Source organism: Marmota flaviventris, chromosome 16 (assembly GCF_047511675.1).
Source record: "Marmota flaviventris isolate mMarFla1 chromosome 16, mMarFla1.hap1, whole genome shotgun sequence".
NCBI lineage: Eukaryota > Metazoa > Chordata > Mammalia > Rodentia > Sciuridae > Marmota > Marmota flaviventris.
Genome location: NC_092513.1, coordinates 21,428,061 through 21,440,626, shown reverse-complemented (window position 1 = coordinate 21,440,626; position 12,566 = coordinate 21,428,061). Strand labels below are relative to the sequence as shown.

At 33.6% G+C, this 12,566-nt stretch overlaps 1 protein-coding gene across 1 annotated transcript in view; it reads left to right on the top strand.

Annotated features, from left to right (window-relative positions):
• The window catches only part of Dcc (DCC netrin 1 receptor), a 1,066,901-nt gene that overhangs the window by 788,418 nt on the left and 265,917 nt on the right, over positions 1-12,566 (top strand). The window contains exon 12 of the mRNA XM_027949033.2: positions 3,747-3,796. Within this exon, the coding sequence (XP_027804834.2) occupies positions 3,747-3,796 (50 nt within the window). The remainder of the gene's footprint in view (positions 1-3,746; positions 3,797-12,566) is intronic.

Sequence of the window (12,566 nt, the reverse complement as noted above, 5' to 3'; positions counted from 1 at the left end):
TTGGATAAATTAGACAGGTTCATCCAAACTATACAAATGTGTGTGTAAAAAATTAATATTGGGACTTCCCAGTTGTGGGGTTAATTTAATAAATGACTGGCTTAAATGCATCTGCATTGTAAAGAGCATCATATATCTTATTGTGTTAGAGGAATCCTTACCATAAAATTTACATCAGGGAAGAGAACAATGTAAAAAACACAAAATTAAGTGTAATTTATTTTCTGAATTAATTATCCCAATGGTTTCCCAGTTCTGCTAAGATGCTTGTAAATATTTTTATCCAGATGAGCCATCATTTCTAATTTAGCTCTGCTTTAATTGTTTTTCTGAGTAGAAACATAATTTTCATTCAGATTCCTCCATCTAGTGTACCATTGGTTTACAATGACCCACTTCTTCAAACCATTGGGATTATTTAACACGAGATCATATCTAATTTTGCAAATTTTCTTTTTGTCTTCCCAAAACAGTTTTTCTTGAACTACGTGATATAGTAAGGTCACTAATATGTTTTATGAATGAAGTAACAGGAATTTCCACGCCATCTTGTTCTGTGTCTGAAAGCAGAAGGACCCTATTAAATAGGCAACCACCTATAAAAATCTGCTTATTATTGCCATCACTGTTAACACTAATGTTTATTGAGTAGTTGCTAAGAGCAAGGCCCTGATCTAAGCACTTTGCCTTAACCTTTAGCCTGACAATACTATAATTTTCCCTACTTTACAGTTGACAAAACCAAGTAAAAAAGGGAGCAAAGCTGGTAAGCAAGGCCATATAAAATAATGAGTAAGAGGCAGGGGACAACTTGGAGACAAATTTCTATCATTCTGTGATAAATGTTTTATATTAGGATCTTAAAGAAAAACTTGTAAGTATATATGAGTTATTTTGACCCATAAACTGTGTGCATGTGACAGCAGGTGTTTGCTGAGGGGAGAAATTGAAGTGACTATGGTGATGGAGGCTCACTTATAAATGTGGGAATTTGATCTGTCTTACAGACTGCCTCACCAACAAGTGTATAAACCAACAAGGTCCACCATGTTGGGAGGCCTCCAGACCCACCTCTGATTGACCTTAATAGACCCAGTGTCAATGACAAGTCACATGGCATTTTGAAGACAAAAAATATTCTTTCCCTTTTGCCTCATGAAACAGCAAGACATTGTGGGAAACAAATAATGAAAATCCCTGATAGATGCATATCCCACTTACTTCCACCAATATTCCAACCCAATTTCTTGCATGGGTTTATCTCTAAATAGTATAGAAACTGATAGTGAGAAGGAGGAAGGAGATGAGTAAGGATCGGTAACCAAACTTACTATAGAAAAAATTCTTTAATTACCCTGACCTTGTAAGAATAGTTAGTGTGAATCAGTGGAAAGTAAGAGAAGTTTATACCACAGAAAACTAAAATACAACATTGCTACTATTATGAAAACATTTAGGATTTTATTAAATTGGCTTTTAATTTGTAATACAGGAATTACTCTTGATGTTTCTACAATTGTGGTAGTTACAAAATGAAGATGAACACATTTACATTTTGTCTTCGTGTATTCTTGGCCTACTGGAAATAGGTAGTTAAATACCATTTATAAATTTTAAATGATATATGAGGGTAAAATATCTGATAGATAGTATAGTACCCAGAACAAAACACAAAATAAATCTACCTTTTCCTTCCTCCAAAATTCAATCAGCTGTGATAAATTCAGTTAGCATTACTGAAATTGTTTTGATAACATTAAATTGGTCAGCAAATGAGTGTAATATGATTAGCAACATGAAACATGACATGTAAATATGACAATATACATTAAATTTAAACAATAAATATTTCCATATTTAAGAACTGATTGCTTAGTATTAATATTTAATATTAGTATTGATTAGTATTTAATACTATATTAGTATTTCCAAATTTTGTTTTAAAGATAATATTTTAGAATTTTGTAAAGTTATATAGAGCATATTGTACCCCAATGTTTTACCTCAGTTTAAATGATAAAATTGTAACTTATAACTTAAATATAGTTTTTACAATTAATTAAATATTTTTAATATTAATAATAAAATTGCAGTTTATACCTTGATTTAATAAAAGACAATTGCAAGACCTGGTGACTAAAACCTGAGTATGAAAGAGCTTTTTTCATGAGCATATAAGCTGTCTGTTAATTAATTTACTCAATCAACAACTAAACTGAATGTGCATACTGAATGACATACATGAAAACTCTCAGTACTTCACACAGCATCAAAATAGACAAAAAGCCTTGTCCCTCTGGTAGTTACATTCTGTACTTAATTTAAAAAAATGTGAAATAAAAATAAATTCTGAAATATTTCCTAAATTAGGAATGTTTATGAAAGAGTAATTGTTGATTTAATTCATAAAAATCAAGCCCCAGGTGAGTATTTATTCAGTGGTTACCATCTTTGTTCGGCACTAAGACAGGTTCAAAATTAATACACACTAAATTATTGCAATTTCCACTGTGTCCAGAAAGTTCCAGGAACCAATATTTAAGTAAATATTTATTTCCTAATTCAATTCAGTAAATATTAATTGAAACGTCAGTTCGGAGGATATAAAGATTAATCAGATAAATAACATGCTGTGATGGTGACTAATTTTGTTACCTTCTGGAAAGTAAAATCTGAGTAGGGCATAAATAGATTGAGTGTAAAATAAAAGAAACATTTAGGAAAAAAAAAACAGATATTGTCCAAGTTAAAATAAGGGGAAACATGACAAGAAATGGATCTAAGGTCTTGAAAATGTCCAGGAATATTTAATTTTTATTATATCACCATTTTGTCACCAAAAAGGATAGGGGCTACTTATTATATAGATTAATACATGCAAAGAATTTATTGAATACTGTTTCTATTTCTTTTGTGGGACAGGAGGGTTTTTTGTTTTATGTATGATTCATCCCAGACTATAGAAAATAGTCCCTGACCTCTAACAGCTATTCATTGAATGTTTGTCTTTGAATTATTTGCATGATAGAATATTTACTTTTTGGTATAGTAAATATTTCTTACAGGTATTAAAATAGACCCGTATATGTTCTTCTTTCTTCCATAAAGAAGTGGGTACATCAAAAGAAACATCCAGAGAAAATGAACTGCTCTTTTGTTGATGGAATTGACAGGGTTAATGCTACTTGGTAGGCTGCTTGCATGGATGACACACAGGTTTAATTATAAACAGAAAAAAAAAAAAAAACCTGTGAAAGTATTTCTTCTTTACACTTTTAAGATAAGAGATAATAAACATTGCATTAAAGGGATTAAGCAACCTGGGTGACCATTAGAATGATATATTTCATCATAACGCCATGCAGATCCTGAAATGTGCAGTCTCTTAAACCTTTAATACCACTCTAGGAAATCTCCTGTGTGTTTCCATTGGTTTCTCTAGGAAGGTTATTATAGGAAAGCTGTAATTAAATGTCAGTATTTGGTATCACAGCAGGTGCTCTTTTGCCTAACAGTTTTGGGGGCTCCCTAGATGGATAACTAACTGGCCCACCAACCGAGAAAGCATATACAAATGAGGTTATTTCTCATCTCTTCACAAAAAATTTTGAAAGACCACCTGCCTTAACCTACCTCATTATAATTATGAACTGTGAGAAAGATATACTTCCTCTTTTCACCAGAGAGTTGGAGTTTCTCTTCCAAGACTTTGGCAGTAACCATCCTACTTGTTTGATTTCTTTCAGTGCCAAGTGCCCCACCTCAGAACGTCTCCCTGGAAGTAGTCAACTCAAGGGTAAGTCAGCCAAAAGCTCACTGATTCCCTACCTGTTTTTTATGTGTAACCTCTGCTAACCCAGCCATCCTGTGAGTACAGGGTGGTGAAAGAATGTTCTGGAACAACAGACAGTGCAGATTTATCCTATATGCTCTTCACCACACTTGAATAAACTGGATTTACTTCTGATACATTTGATTTTATAGATGTTATAGTGGTTAAGGGTATCTCAACAAGAGACAAGGACGTCTCTTCTATTATAATCACTATAGTAGACAAATACCTAGCAGAGTACTAAATGGGGCAAATTAAAGAACTGGGGCAAGAAAAGACTTTGGTCCTTAACAGCTTAATCAGAATTGAATTATTTCATGATGGTCTCTGTCCTCCCTCGTAAATATAGACATCAAAGGTCATTCTTGAGGTGCAGTGAGACTATATTTATAAAGCAATGCTACCCAGTCATCACTAGTTTCCTTGTCTGAAAAGTGGCTTTGACTTTCAAACAAGCTTGAATTTGGCTAAGTATTGCCAAAGATACATAGGCTAATGCAGAAAAAAATTTCCATATTTCAAGCGTGACTCAGGGTTGAAAATACGCCAGAGCCACCTAAGAGGGTAGAACTGATCTGATGAGATGTCATCATGACCAGGCTGTGTGTAGAACTTTTAGAAAGCTTTTCAATTCCTAGGGACCTCATTGTACTCACCTCTTTAATAAGAGGATTGGTCTAAATTGTTTCTCCTGGAGATATCAGGGAAATTATGAGTCTTAGGGAAAGACATACGCTTGACTTTCACACTCCATTTTCTTTTTCCCCTTTTTTAAACTGCGTGTGGTTCTAGTAGAGCATCCAGCATCACTACACCTGTTTCTGTGCTCAAATAGCATGGTGTCAATGCCTTCCTTATTGTCCTATCATGAGAAAGTGGTGACATAACATATGCAAAGAATTTAATATTGTATTGGTAGTGAAGTGTTCATTCCATGAGCACTTCCTTGTCATATTTTGCAAAAATCTACGATGAAGCTATATTTTGTGGATGAGATCAGATTTGTCTATGCCACATGAATTTATTATCTTTTAGAGTTAATTAAATGTCTCTGAAATTGTTATCTTCATATTTTAACCACTGTATTAGATAGATAAGAAACAGTGAGACAAATACACAATTAGAATGAAGAAAATAACTGAATCCAGGGAGGAAAAAATAAGAAATAAAACCCCAAATTAACATATTTGTAAAAAAAAAGACACTTCTTGCAAGAACATTAAATCTTTTACAGATATGCTGTTCAACTTAATAGATTGCCAGTGCAGAGCCAAGTAGATTTTACGATTATCATATGTTGAATGAAAATTTGAAAATATATTGTAGTTTCTCTTGTTTAAAGATCCATTATTATGAGAATGTTTCATGCACACTTTTCCTCCAGGGCAGAACATAGAAATAGATACATAAGCAATTTTATGTTTGTGTGCTCATGTCCTTTACAAGTGTACTTCTGCAAAGGGTGAATATTTTCTTCTGAACTCTGAATAAGGTATTATCAAATGACTGTGGATGCTGACTATATTTGAATATGAATTTACTATCTTCTTAAAGAGAGAATTCCTGGATTGCAAAATTGACTTTTTCAACATAATTTTATATATGTATATTTGTATATACACATAAATATTACAACTCACTTTTTTCTATAATATGCACTGTTTGCAACAACCACATGTGGCTGTGTCGTCTTCTATCCTCCTGTAGTTGATTTCTCAAGCACTGCATTGCTAGAAAAAAAATCACTTTTCATTCACCTTTCAGAAGGAATACAGTAGGCTTTAGAAAGTCTCTTACTCTGTCTCCCTTTCTTCTTCCCTCTGTTATCTTATTTCCTAGATTCTAAGGAATTAGGAATTATTAACTCTTTTTCTTTGAGATTTTCAAGAGGATAGAAATTGAATAATCAAAACACTGTATTTTACATTCACAGTATGTTGATTCCAGGAAAGCCAAAAATAGTACTATATTTTGATATTCTTTTGTTCAAAATAAAAGTTATCAAATATATAATGCTTACCTTTGAATACTACCATTTCAAAGAACAAGTTATATTGTAAAAGAAATATCATATACTTGAGTAAGTATTATGAATTTTTAGATTAACAGAATTATAACTTTTTACATTTTTTTTAACTTGGGAATTTCCTTTAAGATAAAAAGATAAGAGTCACATTTTGAAAATTTATTCTAAGACATATTTGCAATTCTAAGGAAAAATGCTGATTTTATTGATGGTCATTGAAGAATTTTGGTACTACAAATATTTTTGAAGAAAAAGGACTGATATTTCTGTACATAGAACCAAATTGTCATTTTGAAGTATAAAATGATGATTTATACATATTCATTATTTATGGACATCAGTAAGGGAATTGGCCTGAGAAATCCATATCTGGAAAATTCAGAGAGATTCTCACACATGTAGATAAACGAACTGAAGGGAATTCTCTTAGCCTTTCAACCCAATATAGTGAGTTCCATTGACAAAGTTGAAATAATAGAACATTGTGCAGGTTAATTGTGGCCACACATTTTGTTTAGCAATAATAAGTTAAATATATTAGATTTCAAGTAGCAATGGATTATGATGAGATATTTATTTCTCACAGTAAAATTTCTTTACAAGTAGTAACATCTTCACAGGGGAAGATAATAATTCAGAAGTCTATACTTTTAAATGTGACTGCTGTATTAGGACACATTTTTGAAATAAAAATAGTTTTCTTGAATTTACTTTGAAATCAATTATTTGAACAAATCAATATCCAAATTTAATTATTTTATAGAAGACAAGCTTATAGAAGGGAAAGAGCTAATGTGGGCACCCATCTACTTTTCTGTGTTCCATTTGAAAAGTTCTAGGAATAAGAACATTTAGAGTATGCTAGGACTCAAGATACTTGGCATCTTTAGCTAGATCTTTTGAGACTCTAGAAATCAAGTATGTCTCAGTTTTATTTATTCATTCAACTTTTACTCCATACCTACTATATATCATGTGTAAATCTCTTGATACAAACCATACCTAGCCTTCACGGAACTCAGAATTTAATAGGAAAACATGAGAGAATATTCATTTTCACCTAACCACACTTAATCTGTTGTAACAATTCAAAGTTTATCGTATTTCCTCACTGATCACAGGGGTTGAGAGAGAATCCCAAAATTTGTATAGCTCCAAACATCTGTGGCTGTATAATTATGCCTTTTTGGAATCATTATAACTTTCTATCATTATATCTTTGTAGACTGAGAGAAATCAGCAGAAATAAATTGATTAGGGTTTATAGGGCTTAACTCACAAGTTCAGATATTGACTGGGCACTAGGAAGTGACTTCAGGGAATGAAAAGTTAATTATCCCACCCATCAAAAAAACCTATTGAATCATGGCACATGCATCATTGAACACTTAAGAATTTAAATCTAAAAATCTAAACAATGTAGAACTGTGGATTCCTCCCATTATATCACCTCACACTTGTCTATTGTTGAAATATTTATTCTTAAACACCAGGTTTACCTATATGAATGTCTTTCTGTTACATTCCTAAAACCTGGTCCCCATTTATTCCCTCATAATTCAATAGTGTACATGATGCCTTGGTGTAATAAGTTCCTGGGGTGTTCTTGCAACTTAAATTGCCTCACTTCCCCCACATTTCAGTAGAACTTGGCATGCTTTAAAAGCTTGGAAATGTGTTTTGAGTTCATTTAATTCCCTTTACCCAGATACTACCCAAAGGTAGAATTAAAACAACAATTACCAACACTGCAAACAAACTGTAATTTTGGCCCCAGATATTTTAAGTCCCTGTATCTTGTAATAGCAGAGAGAAAATCTGATTGTTGTATTATTGGGTTACTGAAGAGAGAGGCCTGTTTCTGGAGAAATAGTGTGACATGATGAAGTTGAGCTGAGATCTCTGTCCCCTGCCATTAGGGTAATGACACCTCTTAGAAACACAAGTCCGTAGCCAGGTGGATTCTAAGTGAGTCACTTGCTCTGGATTCCCAGTTGGGGCTGAGAAGATGGGGAGAAACAAGTGGAATGAGAAACAAACCATCAACTTGAGTTACAATATTAATTTGCAAGTCCTCTGTGTTTTTGCTTTGCGTTTGTGTTTTTCTCTTAGAAACTGGGTTGTCTGTTGGTTGTGCAAAAGGAGTTGAATTCACTTTCCTCTCTGTTGCATCTCAACCATCTGGAAACATGCTTTTTACAAAGGTCTTCTGGGTCTCTTTCACTAGTCTCAACATGCTTCCTGTGAGTGCTGGTCTCTATTATGTTGGACAGGGGCATTGTCTCAGGTAGCTCACGGAGAGAAAAACCTCTTCTTTTGTTTCTTTTTGAACTATTCTAAGTCCTTCATAAAATCGATTTTGACCACTGACTTTCTGCCAAAGCTCCAAATCCTTGCACATAAATGGAGTGAATTTCTGAAATGGAATTAATGTAGAACAAGGGGACATATAGGAGCCCTCAGTGATTGATTTCACTAAAGGATAAATTAGAAACCAGCATCTGCTTACCGATGGACAGTTTAAATGCACTAATGATGAGGCTCACACAAATGAGGCTGATATCTGTACTCAGTCATAATATGCAAAGCTTTTCTGTTGAATGTAGGATGTGGCCTAGTTATCCATCAATTTTATCCACATAGATATAGATCTTCTGCATTTATTTTAATTATTGATTCTTTCATTTATTTGTCATGTGACTATTCTTTTAACATAGATAATGACCGAAAGTTTGAGAGACAGTGTGGAAGTAGGAGTATAATTGTAAGAAAGGCAATATTTCCTGATAGTTCTTACTGTCTATTCTTTATTTGTCAAAAATTTGTGGAATACAGCAGCCTATAAATTTTTTTTTGTTACTTAACATCAGACAACATGTAATAAATCTTGAGGTTTTCTGAAGTCTAAAACTGAGCTATAATTTGGGTAGAATCCATCTTTGTATATTGGCTCTCCTACTTCCTTCTTTACTTCTTTCTTTCTTTAGTTTTGGTCCCTGGGATTGAATCCAGGGGCACTTAATCACTGAGCCACACATCCTCAGCCTTTTTATTATTATTATTATTATTTTTTTTTATTTTGAGACAGAGTCTCACTAAATTGCTTAGGGCCTTGTTAAATTGCGCAAGCTGGCTTTGAAGGTGTGTGCCACCACTCCTGGTCTACTTCTTTCTTTAATTGATATTTTGTTAATTGTAGTAAAATATACTTAGCACAAAGTTTATCATTTTTATCATTTCTTCATGATTAGACGGATTAAGCACATGCTCTACCACTGAATTACATCCACAGCCCTATCTCATCCATTTAAAATCTACAGGTAGTCACCTGAGCAACATTCACACTGTTTGTTACACAACCTTCATCACCTTCCACCTGCATAACTTCTCTCATCTTCCCACGTTGAAGCCCAATACCTATCAACAATCACTCCCCTTGCCTCCCCTGACCTAGTCCCTGGCAGCCCCCATTCTACTTTCAGCATTCTGATTTCCTTGATAAAGGAGGGAGCAGACTAGTTCATGGAATATTTATTTTATTTTCTTTCATTATAATTGAGAAATAAAGCACTTTAAGGGTTTTTCAGATCCTTACTCATAGGGAAAGAAAATTAATGAGTCATCATGGTCAGAAATACAGGCAGATGGCTTAATGGTTTCAGAAGAAATTCCTCACTTCCCGTTATTGAAGGTGCTTCCAGAATTTCTGTTTCAAAGTTCTACCATTATGAATTATTTTTAGAAAACCAACTGATTTAACTGTCATATTTAATAGTAAGAAAAGACAGCTGTCTGTATGGCATTATTCTGGAGTAATATTAAAAGCATAGTTTTTTGTCACAAGTATCATTTTCTTATCTAATCTAATCACAGTTTAATCCAGATCTCCTAAACCACAGCTAAATTAATTCTTTGACTTTATTTTTTTGAAGTTGTAAAAACAAAACAAACTTTTATTCAGTGAAAATACAGTCAGTTTATAAACAATGAATGGGAAGGAATGGTAGCAAAGTTAAAAAAGAAAAAATAAACATTGTTTAATTTATATAAATACAGCTTGCAAAGTTAATGCATTGTGTAAGTAAGTTGACTAAAAGAATATTCTGGAAATTCGAAACCTGTTTTATATCACAGTCTCATACATTTTCTTAGAGCAGTTATTACTAAAATCTGTTCCAGAGAATATTTGTCTCAAGATACCTTCTCAAGGAATGAGGTTGCTTTGGTTTAAACAATTGGGAGAAATATAGGAGATACTGAAGACAATGAGAAGTATTTGTTTAACTCAGCTTTTCTGAAATTACTTTTTCTACAAAAACTTTAGAGATCAAATATTATCTTTACAACTTTTTCAAAGTTAATTATTTTAATGACATCATATAACTTCCAAACAAAAACAGTGTATCCCATATGTTGAACAACATCATCCTCCCTAAAAGTGCATTATCATATGAATTAATTTAAAAATAAATATGGATTTAGTGAAAATGAAAAGAAAAAATTAGAATTATGAAGAGTTAGAATAGAAACAAATCAAGGAATAAATTTTTATAAAGCGCCTACAGGCATAACTGTAGAATAGGGAGTTAAAACTCCTTTGGTAACTATTATAAGATTTGAACAGGCTGGAGACATGATTAAATTTCCATGCCAATGTTAACTATTGAGTAATATAAATCAGACTTAGAAAAAGACTTTCTAGAATCTTCTCATCTTTCATATTTCAAATACTTAAAATACATCAGGTTTTTGCTGTTTTATATTTTGAGGGTGCTGTATTTTGCTCTTTCCAAATTTATTATCATCATTGCTATTTAGTCTACCTTCACAAAGGATTTTGAAAAAGAGATTAAAATATGTGATAGAATATCTTTCTCTTTTGAGCTCTAGTCTGGCTTTAATATCACCTTGTAATTTATACTTCATCACACACATTTCTAATGGCTCCATTTCTGGTTAGCTCTGAAGGCAAAGCTTACTTTAGCCTTTCCATGAAGTTTAATGAGATTTCCTTCAAGTCATACATTTTTGAAAAGTGGTAGGTTTAATAATGGGCTTAAATTAAATGAACCTGGGTCTAGTGATAAGGTCTCTGATTTTAATTTAGCTCATGGAGGTTGGCCTTATAGTTGGAATGGTTGATTAGTTAGGAAACATGAATGGGTTCAGTCCTACCAGCAGGCAACAGCAGTGGCTTATTATGTGATTTGATTTTAGAGATGTTGAAATATTCACTGCTGTGTAAAAAAAAAAATTACTAGTGTTACTTCAAGTATTGTTTATATTAGAAACCTGTTAAGATGCCAGTATTTTACCTGAAAGATTTAACACATTGTAATCATCATTCTTCATATATGAAATGAGCACCTGATCATAATTATAATAACTGCAGCAACTAACTTTTTTCAGCAGGTATTCTGGGCCTGGAAATGTGTTAAATAATTAAAGCACTACTTAATTTACTCTTTAAAACAATTCTGTATGTATTACTTATTAAACTAATTATTAGAATACCAACTTTGAGATGCCCTTATTGCTAGAAAAGCTTATATCAAAGGCAATACAACATCCTTCTTTCTTCAGGCTTACTTACATTCTAGTACAGGGAAATAGACTAATAAACAAATAAATGAAAAATTCGCAGATGAGAGTGATGGATTTTGTGAAGAAGGAAGCACAGTAATGTGACAGGGAATTGCTTTGAGTATCTCTTTTAAATCAGATTGTCAGGGAAGGGCTTTGTAAGGAGATGACACTGAAGCTGAGTTATGAGAGGAGGCCAGCATCGTGCATGCTTAGGGAAGGCATGACGCATCAGCTAATTACTGGCACTAAAGCTGGGGAGAGAGAATTCATTTTTGCATGATTTGAGGACCTAAAGAGACAGTATGAATAGATTGCTTGGTTGGGGCCAGATCATGTGAGGCTTTTTAGGGCATGGGAGAAGCTGGGATTTCATTCTGTAGATGGCCAAAAGGGTTTCAAAGGGGGCGTGATCTGATTCACTGTTTTAAGGACTGCACTGCCTACTGTGAGGAAATCTATCCAGAGGTGGAACAGACTGAAGGGGGGAGACCAGCTGGGAGACAACTGAGTGTTGCATAGAAGATGATTGTGGCAGGAATCCAGGAGTCAGAAGAAGAGATTGAAAGAGAAAAATCAGGATACATTTCCGATAAAGCACATCGCAGGAAAGGCACATCAAGACAGTGACTAGGCTTTTGGCTATCAAAATTGGTGGATTGTGGAGTTGCTTCAAGAGATGAAGATGAGTAAGAATAAATTACTTTAGATGGGACCATTAGTTTTTGAACATTTTGAATTTGAGATAGCTGTTAGATATAAAATTAGGAATGTCAATCATGTAGGTCATTGGGTATATGAGACTAGAGTTCTGATGACAGGTCATGCCAGGAGGAGTCATTTAGGAGTCACTTCAAGAGAGAAAATAGAAATATGATTGCAACTGGGGACATGTCACATTTAGAAATGGACATTTGAGGAGAAGCAAGAATAGGGTGAGTAGGGATGGTCTCACAGACGCCCAGGATAGAAGAGTGTTTCTAAAAGACAGGAGCTGTTACTTCTGTCATGTGCTATTGACAGATACAGGGGAATGATGACAGCAAAATGGCCACTGTGAGAATGGGATTGAAAACAGAGAGAGCATCAAGGGTCTGAACTGAGGGACTGTCAATGTTTGCAGAC